The sequence below is a fragment of the Mya arenaria genome, chromosome 6 (genome assembly GCF_026914265.1).
Source record: "Mya arenaria isolate MELC-2E11 chromosome 6, ASM2691426v1".
Taxonomy (NCBI): Eukaryota; Metazoa; Mollusca; class Bivalvia; order Myida; family Myidae; genus Mya; species Mya arenaria.
In genome coordinates this window covers 83,374,849-83,389,485 of record NC_069127.1, presented here as the reverse complement: position 1 = coordinate 83,389,485, position 14,637 = coordinate 83,374,849, and the positions used below count along the sequence as shown (strand labels likewise).

Genomic DNA, 14,637 nt, shown 5'->3' with positions numbered 1-14,637 from the left:
GATAATTTGCTGGCGTTTTGCGCCATTTATTAATCCTTATATATATCTATGGAAAACATAAAATAAATATAAAAAATAAAATTAACAAAAACCTAAAATAAAAAGCATGCACTTAAGCACGTTTTAAAAAAGAGAAATCGTGTGCACTGGTAAACCATCGGCAGTTATAATCGTAATAAGTTAGTCGTATTTCACAAAAACGCTTTAATCAGACAGCACAAGTGGTAGTAACGGTTTCGGTTTAGCGGGAGAGAACCCGTCTGTGCTGCCATCAACACTGTGGTCAAACCGGGTAAACTGATGGTCCAGTGGTAAACCTGACAATAAAAGGTCAGACATATCATAAACATTCAAAGTATTTTGTATAAATGATAAATCATTGCAAAGTTTGGAGCCAAAACGTCCAGTCGCGAAGGTCGTCCATTAACTCCAAAGAGGCATTTTACTATTAAAATATGAAATCCATGTATTTTATTCAGAAATAAGGTTAAAAACGAAGATTTAAAATCATGATTTTTCGAGGCAAATAAATTTAATCCACTAAATATGCCGAAGATTGTATGAGCTAAACACTCCAATCGTAGTTGTTTTAGTTATCTTACCGGCAATGTACTCCATGCTAGGGATGGCGATGTCGCTGTACTTGGTGATGAGTTCCCCCCAGAACGTGTTCATGTGTCGGTCGTGAAGGGGGTCGGCCTCGGGGTGGTAGAAAAACGAACCCCACTGTCGGGACAGCAGGTACGCCTCCTCTTCCTCGTCCACACACAGGTTAACCTGTAAATAAAACGCAGGGTGAAAGTCGAAAAACACGTTCATGAAGATATTGAGCTGATTTCGTGGAATATCTACGTTTGATTGTTTTTGTCCAGCAATACCTCAGATTCAAATCAACGAATTTAAAAAATTCCGACTATATGATGGTCATTCTTAGCCCGTTTTAAGACTTGGTAAATAGGAAATCTGCACCCTATTGACCAATACCAACAGGTGCTGTGAAACTCGGGAAACAACGTTAAGCCAATATCAACTGATTACAAACTTACAGCTGATTATAGATTTGTCCAAGGAACTACATGTATAAACAAATCATCGTACCTTGCGAACTATTTTCCTGTCACGTTCCTCCGGTTCCCAGTAGTGGTGCGTGTTGTCATGGGGATGGTATCCCTCCGCTTCCATCTCCTCCAACACCAATATCAGGTCCCAGTTAGTCAGGGTCTTGACCGGAAATGCATCGGAACACAGGCTGTCTCCGAAATACACTACCTGGATTACCAAACATATTCGTTGTCAATTTTACTTTTATGCAATAAATAAAATTAAAGCTATACTCTTTTGGTAGCTTTCTTTTTATTTATGAAATCTAGCTGTCTTGGAAGTATTAAAAGGGCATTTATTAATAGTGCAAAGTAAGCACTACTAGTTTTATAATTGTATACTTCTATCAAATTGTGTTATCCAATATTACGCTATGTTCATAATTGCATCATCTTAGTTGGCACTAACACGCACCTTTGGTTTATCTGCACCGGTTAATTTGGAAATGAATTTCTCGAGATCACTATGGTTACCACTAGAATAAACACCATGTTGCTGAAGACTGTTATAGTCTACAACCTCGTGTTCGTTGAATCCGTCTGAAGTTTAAACAAAAGGTAAAGATTGAGACATCATAATGAAACTATCCATAGTACAATGAAAACTACAGGGACAAGCTTAGCAGTCAAGAATTAAAGGCAAAGGGCCTTGACCGACAAGCAACGATAAACACAAACGTACACACACCACAAAAATACCACAAATAGCTTTTATCAATAACTGATGGGAGTATCCCTTCGACACGGACAGTGGAACACGAGTTCACTGAACACGTGTTAATGGGGGGGGGGGGGTAAACTGATGAATTTGCATATATAACCTCACGCCAAGCTCACCATTGGTTGACAAAAACATAATACAGAAATTGGTTGGGCTTTACTGGTATTTTAAAAAAAAATATGAAGGTGCACGTATATTATACTTATTATTAATTATCTACAATGAAAAACGTATGTTAAGTCATTAAATTATGAAAATATAACTTCATGTATAATAAATATAATTTAGAAAGAACAGGAGGACGTTCACCTAGAGAAAGGAATGGTTTGTGGTCCTGAAAGAAGCCCGGTTTTCTGGCGTTGGAAACGATTATATCAAAGTATGACTTCCAGTCCTCCCTGAAAGAACGAAAACGTAACACAAACCGCCAATCATATCTCCCAACATACTTTTCCAAAGTAGATATGCTTTCACATTTATCTACAAACTCTTTTAATTCCTACGCGTTTGCTACTAAATCCCAAAACTCGAAATTAAAACAAACTCATAGTATAAATTAGATTTAAACGCATGTTTTTTATGGACACGCATGTTTATTTATGGACAGGTGTATTTTAATGTTCTTCTAAAAGTTGCCTTTAACCATTTGTGTGGGCTACATTAACCCTGACCTTGCACTTCCAGGACTGGGCTTGTCCCTGTAGTTTCGAATAAATTGTATTTGTCACTAAAAGAAAACAACAATACATGGACAAAAACTAAGGAAGGCCGCTTTTACATTACCCGAGAGTGGCGGAGGCGGTTAGGCTGGCGAAGTCTATATGTGATGATGTTGTGAGGAACACACACTTGTTGTTCTGTTTGAGGTCCAACAACCACTGTTTCACTCCCTCGCTACTCGACTGGTAATACTTGCTAGTGCTTTCTTTTATGACGGGAAAGAAATACCCAGAGTTTTCTGCAAGAAAACGTACATTATTGTAAAAAACAATGGTTGTTACTAAAATATGTGTCTCAACACATTAAAAGTGAGAAAGATGAAAAACAGTTACAGAACTCACAAAATTTAGCAGGACCTACTCATTTAACAATACATCCTATGATGGACTATTCGCGAATTACCAACTGGCCTTTTTCGAATAACTAACTTGCCAAAGTATACAATAATACTCAAATGAAACGGTATTTCTCACGAAGATACATCTATATATGCAAGCATAACAATACATTTGGTGTGTGTTTTCTTCATATGTGTACAACCATAAAACAAGACAAAAAAATGAATCCCCAACTACCAACTCGTTGGTAGATGGATAGTCGCAAATAAGCAATTGGGAATGGTCGAGGAGCAAAATATCAACATCAACATTTAACTACATTGTATTTGATTATTCGAATACCCAACTTTATCAAATATCAACATAAACATTTAACTACTTTGTAGTTGATTATTCGAAAACCCAACTTTATCAAATATCAACATAATCATTTAACTACATTGTATTTGATTATTCGAATACCCAACTTTATCAAATATCAACATAAACATTTAACTACATTGTATTTGATTATTCGAATACCCAACTTTATCAAATATCAACATAAACATTTAACTACTTTGTAGTTGATTATTCGAATACCCAACTTTATCAAAATATCAACATCAACATTTAACTACATTGTATTTGATTATTCGAATACCCAACTTTATCAAATATCAACATAATCATTTAACTACTTTGTAGTTGATTATTTGAACACCCGACTGGCATCTAGTAGGTAGTTGGATATTAGTCCCAACTACCAACTATTTTTTATCTTAACCGTCATCGTAAACGCCCACAATTCATTCATATGATCTCCCGCAAAAACTGCTAAATTTGTTAGAAGTTCTAAATTGAGGAAAGATACAAAAACATCATCGTATTAAAATCAAAGAATTCTCTTAATTGACAATTCATACTTGCTATGATACTCATTTACTACTATCATTATCCACGTTTCTTATATTTGAGGTTACCTGACGAGGTCAAAGTTTTAATATATTTTTGTATTTAATAATATCTTATTTATGTAATTATAAAGAATATCACTTCCAGAATATATCATATTCAACCATTGCTGAAGATAATTACATGCAATGTCTTAATCATATGGACATGTTTATTATATTCGTATGAGAATATGTCTTAGAGTACCTCCAAAAGCCTGAAATCTGTAGATTTCCTCCACTGCTTCTTGGAGATCTTTCCAAAGGATATCTCGATAGCTAAGCAAAGGACCACCATTCTGAAATGTACACCAAGCACGTCAGGACATACATTGATATCGTTTGGAGAATAGAATTTGATTTATGTTCTTGTTTTTTGCATGTATTGCATGTGTTTACGTTAAATGGCTACGTATGACGAGTTTGTATAACTTCGCAGTCTTATTTATCATTTACTTGTATAGTTAAAGTGTCAACTCTCCGATGTTGTGCTTTGCATTTTCTCATTGTTTTATTTAAATTTATGTTTTTTATTGTTTAATCAAAGTTATTCATTTATTGTTATCGTATGTTTTGTAGATATCATATTTCGTAGACTCGTGTTCCAGTGAGCTCTTTATATACTCATACATATAAGACTCCTGTTATCAAGGAACATACGACACAATAAAGATTAAGATTATCGTAAGATCAAGAATTTCAATTAAATATTGGTGTCAAAAACCAAATGAAAATTTAACTTGCAAAATCTAAAACGCTTTGCATAAACTTACCATTTTAGCTCATACAAATGTAGTTTCGAAATAAAAAATACTGACTACTCAGAAATATTGATCCAAGAAAGCGATCATACGATACATGAGTTGATATGATGGATCTATGTTCTGTCGGTCAACAGCTTTATACACTTAACCCGGCAGTGAGTTAGTATTGACCCAACTTGACATGCCAATATTTGTAACAGAATATGAGAGATATCCGAAAGCTTTCTTCATAATTTAAACATTGCTTTTTAAGTAATACTACGTTTTGTTTTATTTAATTAAACTATTGAATATATATAACAGATAGGTGCAAAATTACATCTGTAGTTACTTGCTAACAATAAAAGTTGTATTTAAAATTCATCAGTTATCTTGAACTATTTTTTTATAGACGGAGACGGAGAACAAGAAGAACAATTCCAAAAGTAAATTATCACACGAAAGAAACACACTTCAGACAAGATACCTTTTTGTCTAAGTAGTCAATAACCTGGGCAGCTACAAGAATTCCAGGAACATTAAAATTATTCTCCCAAAATACAAACTCCTGATTTCCTAGAAGAAAGATTATGTACACATATTATCTTAATGACATAATTGTGAACATACATGTATACAAAATGATAACATTATTTTTACTCAATCCCAATAAAACTAGAACTATCACAGGAGTGATCAATATCCCAAATGTTGCCTGAACACATAATGGTGTGCATGCTTTTCAGGGTATCGCAGGATCCGGATTTGTTTCCGGATATAAATATTCACGATATATGTTTTTCTGGTGCCAAAGCAAACACATTATTTGTACGACCATAAATAACTGACTTGCATAAAATCTCCTTAATGCCCTTAACCCAATTCCAAGTTTCATAAACATAGTTTCACTACCTTGACACTTAGGCTAAGATTAGGATAAAGAGTGATCATCGCTACTTTCGTTGATATACCAACATCATTGTTTGTTTGCATATTACATATTTCCCTCTATCACCATAGAAGGTTTCATGATAGTAGCAACAATTCTTTATAAGAATGTCATGGTTCTATTTGTTCGGCTACTGGGTATGTCGCTATCATTTCCATTACAATTTGAAATATAAAATTAGCTATGGGCTGAAGTCTGCAGCAGATATTGTCAAAGGTTTGTCAATGAAGCTTGACAATACACTTGTAATCATGATTGCGGGAACTATAGGGATTAGTCATCAAAGAACTTAGAATGTATTGTTGTCTTGTTTCACGGGAGATGGATCAAACGTAAAATGGACAACAAGAGACACACAACACACACCAGAAAACAAACCATTTGGAGTGGGAGCGTCTAGTTTCAGCCTCAACATGATCCAAGAACAACCCAGCGAGACCCCAAGACATACCAGGACGTACTTATTCAACCAAATCGCTAAAAATGTGCGTAATATAAGTCGTTGTTTTATTTCAGGATTTCAGGACCAACTCCTTAATATTTATACACTTCAGGCTATCAGTATCATAGAACAAGAACAATACCTATGTTGTACTTATAATATATTTCAAGTCTTTTAAATACTTTTTAAATATTACAGGAATTTTAATTTACTTTAATTATGACAACCATGTACTTAATAAATAAAAAATAGAAAAAAAAGACAAAGAAAAAATAACTTGAACTGAAAGTGGGATCTATGGACTTCCAGTTGTGTCTTAGGGTCTCTGTGATATGAATTGTCTTAGCATGCATATTATGTACCACAACAAAGTATTTTTACTTAATTATATTGCTATATGTATATAAATTACAATGTAAACAAGTGTTAGTATGCAGTTAGCGCATCTTTGAATGTCTAAGGTGTTTACATGCATCGCGTTATCAACGTATAACAATTAACTTTGATAACAAAAAAATGAGAACAACAAACCAGCTCTAGCTCTAACTGCCTCCCTGGCATGCTCATAATGTTCCCATATGAGGTTCGGACCATAGGCTGAGACCAACTCTTCCTGTGTTAACATACGCATACCATGACTGCCCCTAAGTGTCAGAAGTAAGCATTTTTTGTATCAGTTATATAGAGATGTGTCTGCATAAAACACAAATTTGTCTTCTAATAGTTCACAAGGAACATTGCAAGCAATAAAAAGAAGCCTTTTTGAGCAAGTTAGAAATAAGCAATGTTGGAAAATATTAAAAGAAGCCTTGCCTGGAAAGTAAAAAAGCAGCTTTGCCGAGCAAGCTAATAACAGCCTTGTTGGGCAAGTTAAAACGAAACCTTGCTGTGAAGTAAAAAAGAAGCCTTGTTGGGCAAGTTAAAACGAAACAAAAAGCCTTGTTGTGCCAGCTAAAGAGAAGCCTTGTTGTGCAAGCTAAAAAGAAGCCTTGCTGTGAAAGCTAAAAAGAAGCCTTGCTGTGCAAGCTAAAAAGAAACCTTGCTGTGAAAGCTAAAAAGAAGCCTTGCTGCGAAAGCTAAAAAGAAGCCTTGCTGTGAAAGCTAAAAAGAAGCCTTCCTGTGAAAGCTAAAAACAAACCTTGCTGTGCAAGCTAAAAAAAAGCCTTGCTGTGAAAGCTAAAAGGAAGCCTTGCTGTGAAAGCTAAAAAGAAGCCTAGCTGTGCAACCTAAAAAGAAGCCTAGCTGTGCAAGCTAAAAAGAAGCCTTGCTGTGAAAGCTAAAAAGAAGCCTTGCTGTGAAAGCTAAAAAGAAGCCTAGCTGTGCAAGCTAAAAAGAAGCCTAGCTGTGAAAGCTAAAAAGAAGCCTTGCTGTGAAAGCTAAAAAGAAGCCTTGCTGTGCAAGCTAAAAAGAAGCCTAGCTGTGCAAGCTAAAAAGAAGCCTTGCTGTGAAAGCTAAAAAGAAGCTTTGCTGTGAAAGCTAAAACGAAGCCTTGCTGTGCAAGCTAAAAAGAAGCCTTGCTGTGCAAGCTACAAAGAAACCTTGCTGTGAAAGCTAAAAAGAAGCCTTGCTGTGAAAGCTAAAAAGAAGCCTTGCCGTGAAAGCTAAAAAGAAGCCTTGATGTGAAAGCTAAAAAAAAGGCTTGCTGTGAAAGCTAAAAAGAAGCCTAGCTGTGAAAGCTAAAATGAAGCCTTGCTGTGAAAGCTAAAAAGAAGCATAGCTGTGAAAGCTAAAAAGAAGCCTTGCTGTGAAAGCTATAAAGAAGCCTTGGTTGGCAAGCTAAAAAGAAGCCTAGCTGTGAAAGCTTAAAAGATGTTTTGCTGTGAAACCTTGCTGTGCACGTTTTGCCTTCCGCTTGGTATGAAAATGCAGCGGTATGATTCTAGAATCGGTTTTGCTCACGCCAACTGCAAGGCGAACGGCTGAAATACGCGAAGTGGCGCGGCGAAAATGCGCCAAGAGGCGGGGCGAAAATACGCAAAGAGATGGGGCGAAAATGCGCAAAGAGGCAGGGCGAAAATGCGCAAAGAGACGAGGCGAAAACGCGATATACGAAAATGGCAGAAATTAGCCACCACAAAAGAATTGGATAAATTTGAAACCTATTTTCACTGAGGGCGTTTTTTTTGTCTATACCAAACCAGTTTCAGTTTTGGTTTCAGGGGTTTCGGTGATTTGGAAACCTGTTTCGAAGGTTTTGCTTGATGTAACAAATGTATGGTGTTGTGCGCAGCTTCAACATCGTGATGGAGCTTCTGCTTGTAGCCATTACATCTAAAGTTCTTCAAAACAATGATACCGCAGATGGCCGATTGCCTGTTTTAACTAAATGGTGTTTCAACACACGTGTTGGATCACTGTCCGCCATGATTTTGTTGTTGGTTTTTTTTCAATGTGAGCTAGCTTTCGGATGGAACGAACCAACGAAACCACCCCCAGAGGAGGTTTCGATAGTTTCAAAAACCAGGTTCGATATCCGTAAAACAAATGATAAAACTTCGTTTATTTTATTTGAAACAGTCACAACAAATACATAGTTCGTTAAACCAATATAAAACCAAAACCAGTTTTACCAACAAAAACGCCCGAAGTGTTTACAAAAGGGAAACTATGACCAAACATAAAGCCATTTTTTGTTTAAAATTTTATATATCAAAACATGAGGTCAAGAGTACTTTATCATTCAAAGATTACACTAGTTTCCACTCTAGATGATTTTAACCTATATAACCAATGTGCATCTCTTGAATTCTTTCATTATCCTACCTCAGAATCTTCCCGGAATGAGACAGCTTTATTATGTTGCCTTTCTCAGTATCAACAAATAAACCCTTGCAACTGGAATAATAAAGGATTATAATATCATTTAGAATGTAAAAATTAAAACATTTTGTTTAAAAAAATTGTTTATACAAACTTTAACTTTTCTCGATTTTGAAGACAGTTGAAAGCGGATCAGAATCACTCTCTAGTTCGTTTCCTAGGTAACCAGAACTGTGTCCACTTTGGGGAGGCCAAAGTACCCCTTGTGTGTACACCTATACCTCATCACCATCCCATAATTAACACACAAAAGATGTTCCCAATTCACACAAAAAAATGCAATATTTTCAATGCTGTTATTCTTTCATCAATAATTCTATACTGATTGAATCGTTGACAATTACTATGATAACTCTGGTGATTTCTATAAATGTAAAACTCTGTATTAATGCATACAATTTAAGGCTGCACTAAATTAACCCACATTTTTTTAAACAAATGTGTTTGAAACATTGCAATGTTTACATGAAATCCTTGTGAAGTCCAACATCAGTCCGTATCTCTGGGTCATACCCTCGTTGGTGAACAAGAAAGTCGATTAAACTGTTGTATGTAAGCTGCAAAAGAGATAAAAAATATGTAAGGTCTCAAACATGTGTATAGATACATTAGGACTTTACATATCGTGCACTCGTACTGAACTGAAGTGGGAATAATAGCAGGTAAATGTTCGTATAAATGTAGTGTATGCGTCCCACATTACGTTCATCAAATTGCCAGGATAAAATAAATGCAAAAGGGTTTCTACGTACATATTAATGAGTTTTGAATGTTGGCGATCTACATAACACGGAGGCCGCAGGCCGATTAAACCCTCTCATTTTTCTGTAGATTGTCAAAATTGAAATCGAACTTAATTTAACGCCGCCCCATTTGACTCAGTCTTTCTCTTGTTACTTGTAAGAAATGTGTGGTCACGTGATAATTAGGTGCGAAATTCAACCGCCCAGTGCCCGTGATTGCGAATAGTCGCGGAATTATGTGTAAACATGATTTAAAAAAAACCAGAAAAAAGCACCTTAATGTTAAAGAGGTTGCATGGTTTCATTTTGTCAAAACCATCAATTGAATTGGAATAAGAGTATATTTTCAGGTATGTTTGTTTTCCTTTTGGTGATACATATACGTAGTGTTCATCGAGAGTATTTATTTAAGCTATCCGACCTCGTCACTTCCTTTTATTTATCTTCTTTTAAAATCAATTATTAACATACCTTATTCGCCGAGTTTGCTTTGATAATCATCGGATAAAGGCCGTACGTCACCCAGAGATAACATGTACGGAGCCGTACGGATCCCATAGATAACGTGTACGGAGCTGTACGTCACCCAGGGATAACATGCACGGAGCCGTACGGAGCCCATAGATAACATTTACGGAGCTGTATGTCACCCAGAGATAACATGTACGGAGCCGTACGGAGCCCATAGATAACATGTACGGAGCTGTAAGTCACCCAGAGATAACATGTTTAAGGGCGTATAACAATGTGCAATATTGTTAGAAAATCCTCGTGTTAAACAGTGGACCCTCGAGTGTTGATAAAAAGTTGTTTTGTTTAACACAATGTTGGTGGACTATTAAACAGCACGGCCATGTCAGCATAATAATTAAGAACACATAGTATGTGTGTAAGCAAACTTTTCAGGCAGTGTTTTACGAAAAAAATCACAAAACTGAGCTTGACAAAATAGACTATGACAACCACAGTAGCTTGATGACAAAGGCTCATTAAGGTCACAATAATTAATTTCAACTAGCCAAAATTATATTTTATACATACTTGAACATGTATATCATCAAAATAATTAGGGATGGAAGCGAATATCCGAGTATCCGGATATCACGCAAGTATTCGGATACCAAAATGGGTATTCGAATATTCGTTAAGAATTAAAATTTCAATGAAATAGCTTTGCAGAGACATAGCAATTGTTATAAAACTTTTCAGATGAAATATTTCAGGTGATCAACAGTGTCTGTCGCGAAGCGGGTATGTGTCACAAATTGGGTGTTTGCACAAGGCGTGATATTGTGTCTTTGGGCAGAACCCTGTGAAGTTCTATGACCTTGTTTACAATGACAAGTGTTGTTTTATGATCCCATATGTGCTTAATTAACACTAATTGGCACTAGTTGATATTAAACGGATTGAGTGGTGGCGGTGCAATGACGCCAGGTTCCCCAAGGTGGCGCACGTGGCGCGCAGTGTCCTAGCCGTACCGGCTACCTCTGTTCCATCCGAACGAGTGTTCTCATCCACCGGTCTGGTACTGAGCAAACTTAGAAATCGCCTCAACAGTAACATGGTGGACGCTATCTTGTTTCTGAACAAGAACATGCGTTCGATTAAGTGCGACATCGAATGAAAACTGTTGTGAAGTATTCGAACATTTCGGACTTGAAAGTAGTGTGTGTACAGTGTTTAATTAAATTATCAAATATATGAATGATTTATTTCCTATTTAGTATTTATTCACGTATTATTTTGTGTAGTGTATTTTATTTTTCATACGATATGTAAACATGTTTAGTCTATTGATAAATAAAAAAAAGTACACGCATGTAAATAAAGAAAAATCAGATCATCTTCTTATCTTTTCCGCAATTAAATCCTTCATTACAAAACAGCACAGAAATTGTAGGTATTGCATTAAATCAAACAATGTAATGAAATAAAATTACAATCGACTATCAAATAATCAAAGCGTCATTTAACATGAAACCTGCTGATAAATAACAAACTCGAAAGCACGTGGCAGTAACCAAGCAACCACCTCGGCCGAAGTGACTATCAAATTCGCGAGGTGTTTATGTGGTATTCATCATGAGTTTTACATATAATAGGAAATTTACTTATTATAAAAACAATTTGATACGAGTACCCGGATAGTATTCGAATACTTGATACAAATATCCGCATACCGATTTGGTATCCGGTTTCCATCCCTAAGAATAATACATTGCCATAAACATAAAACGAGATTTGACAAAAATCAAAAATACCTTATACTGTAACATTACAGTATAGGGTATTTTTGAACTTTGTCAAATCTCGTTTTATGTTTATGGCAATGTATTATTTTGGTGATATACATGTTCAAGTATGTATAAGATATAATTTTGGCTAGTTGAAATTATTTATTGTGACTTTAATGAGCCCTGGTCATCAAGCCACTGTGATGACAACGGGCACATCATGCAGTTGATGCGAAATGTATGTAAACCCAGATGGCAAGGCGAATAGACAAGATTACCCTGACATGTTCGTGTCAATAAACTCTCATGACTTACAACAGATCAATACAAAATGAATGGTTTATCTCGCAAATCGATTTGTCCCCATTATGTATTCAACTCAACGAGTTATACAAAATCGCCATTTTTCGAAAATCAAATAGAGGCTTTGTTTGAATAAATCGAGATATATGCTGAAGATAGTCCAATGGAATTTTATAGGGAAAAGTTCAGATCAATAAAAGATTTTAGTCTTAAATCGGAAATTATCTTAAATCTGTATATAAACGTCACAAATGGCAGTACAGCATTTTGATTTAATTTCCTCAAATTCGTGTTTATTGACAATATTGGCTAAAGTTCAATGCACTCAAATATGTAGCAAAATAAGGAAACTATAACACTAACATAGTTTTAATTAAAAGAAACGCGACCCCCACCCCCACCCCCACCGTAAAATCAGTCTGAGTAAGATTTATAATGTGTTTTTTAAGAACAAATTCACGTGCCAAGCATTCTTTTTAAAATCCACTGAAATGAAAGTGTACTGTACCAATAATTCGACTACAAAAGAAAAAATACGTTTGCAGCTTCATTTGAGCACAAGCTATTCGTATGAAATTGAAAAATGGAATTGCTAAACAATGTACAGGGTGTGCGAATTTTTGGTACAAGCAAAAATAAGTATGCATTGTATCATTCTCACCTTCGCTTACAAGTGGTTATAAAACTTTGTACGCTAATTATTGATATATAACACGATTTGTAGATACCAAAAATTCAATACGTATTGTTCGTCCGGAAAGATGCTTATCCGAATATTGTACACCGAAGATTGTTGAAATATCTCTTACAAAAACAAAAGAGTGTTTACCTGTATTTGGTTCACTAAGTTGTACTTTGCAAGTGTGTGATCGAGATCAAAGCCGTATGCATCATAATCCTTTAGGCATAACTTAGACATCGCGTTATTCGTCGTTCGTTTTACTTTCGTTTTGATGGTAGCAGTCAATTTAAAATTAGATAAGGGTCTTCCACAGTGCAAAAGTTGTTTGAAGGACCAACACATTTTATCTTTATTTTAAATTCAACTTTTATTTTGTTTGAAGTTCAATATTTAACAAACATATTTTATACATCATGTTCATCCGTCGCAACATATGTAGCTGTAATTAGGAGTATGTGTATCTATAATCAATTAGGCGATGAGCAAATTTTACAAAGCATGATTTTATCAGATTTTCAATCAAAGCGCATTAATAGGAAATGTCAACAAGAAATTATAATATATGTAAACAAATTATTAACAATAAGACGTCGTAGAATGGGGAAATGTAAATGAAATTACAAAACTATGTCTCATTCACTGTATAAGTACATAGTTATTCTACAGTATTACTAGATGTATTATTTATAGTTATCCTTCCTATCTGATATATTTGTTTGTTGTATATAATTTATGTAAATTTTTGTTCAATATGTTTCTTTGTAGTATGTTCTATTTATAATGTGTCATGTCTCTTCATATCGGAGGAAATAAAGAATCTCTCTCTCTCTCTCTCTCTCTCTCTCTCTCTCTCTCTCTCTCTCTCTCTCTCTCTCTCTCTCTCTTAATACAAAATAAATATGTCATGTAAGTTGGCGTTGATTCGAACCCGGTACCACTGCCAGTGTGAGCGGACATTCCATGGCGGTGATTCGAACCCGGTACCACTGCAACTGTGAGCGGACATTCCATGGCGGTGATTCCATTCCATGACGTTAATTCGAAGCCGGTACCAATGCCACTGTGAGCGGACATTCCATGGCGTTGATTCGAACCCGGTACCACTGTCACTGTGAGCGAACATTCCATGACGTTTATTCGAACCCGGTACCACTGTCACTGTGAGCGGACATTCCATGACGTTTATTCGAACCCGGTACCACTGTCACTGTGAGCGGACATTCCATGACGTTTATTCGAACCCAGTACCACTTCCACTGTGAGCGGACATTCCATGACGTTTATTCGAACCCGGTACCACTGTCACTGTGAGCGGACATTCCATGACGTTTATTCGAACCCGGTACCACTGTCACTGTGAGCGGACATTCCATGAATTTGATTCGAACCCAGTACCACTGTCACTGTGAGCGGACATTCCATGACGTTGATTCGAACCCGGTACCACTGTCACTGTGAGCGGACAGTGAAACCTCTCAATCACGTTGCGGCTGCGTTTAAACATATGGTAAGCGATGTTGCTTTTCGTCGATACCATGTCAAACATGATGAAAAAGCTTATTTTACCGCAAATCGAACTCAGGTGTCGTCAGATCTACTAATTGGCATGACATGTTAAAAGAATAAATTTGCCGGGGTTACAACACGGGACGCATGTATTACTTGGTTTAAAAAAGTGCGAATAAAAAGACCACTTCATTTGAATACGTTCATAAAAACGCTACGTTAATTTTAATTTGAAAGTAAGCCGAAAATTCTTACATAAATGTTGGTGAGGAACCGAGGGAGATAGATACTTTAGCAAAAATATTTTGCCTAAAAGACACTGTCTTAATTTACCTACTACATAAACATAACCAGCTAACAACGGGTTCTCGTTAATTAATTTTACACTAGCAATTATTAAA

At 35.9% G+C, this 14,637-nt stretch overlaps 1 protein-coding gene across 1 annotated transcript; it reads right to left on the bottom strand.

Moving 5' to 3' along the window:
• On the bottom strand, positions 1-13,209 carry LOC128238531 (5'-nucleotidase domain-containing protein 1-like). The gene is made up of 12 exons (XM_052954535.1): positions 12,878-13,209; positions 9,231-9,322; positions 8,709-8,780; positions 6,477-6,589; positions 5,042-5,130; positions 4,020-4,110; positions 2,605-2,779; positions 2,131-2,219; positions 1,516-1,640; positions 1,099-1,269; positions 603-777; positions 1-317 (listed from the first exon to the last, which is right to left on the bottom strand). The coding sequence occupies exons 1-12, from the start codon at positions 13,070-13,072 to the stop codon at positions 205-207; spliced, it is 1,500 nt and encodes a 499-aa protein (XP_052810495.1). The 5' UTR covers positions 13,073-13,209; the 3' UTR covers positions 1-204.
• Positions 13,210-14,637: the final 1,428 nt, after the last annotated feature.

Bases quoted from the DNA above. Each gene is read 5' to 3' on its own strand.
- LOC128238531 (XM_052954535.1), bottom strand. From the start codon at position 13,072: ATGTGTTGGTCCTTCAAACAACTTTTGCACTGTGGAAGACCCTTATCT. The intron at 8,781-9,230 runs GTAAACATTGCA...TTATTATTCCAG, and splicing joins GGACTTCACAAGGATTTCAT to TTGCAAGGGTTTATTTGTTG. The intron at 5,131-6,476 runs GTTTGTTGTTCT...TCTTTCTTCTAG, and splicing joins GGCAGTTAGAGCTAGAGCTG to GAAATCAGGAGTTTGTATTT.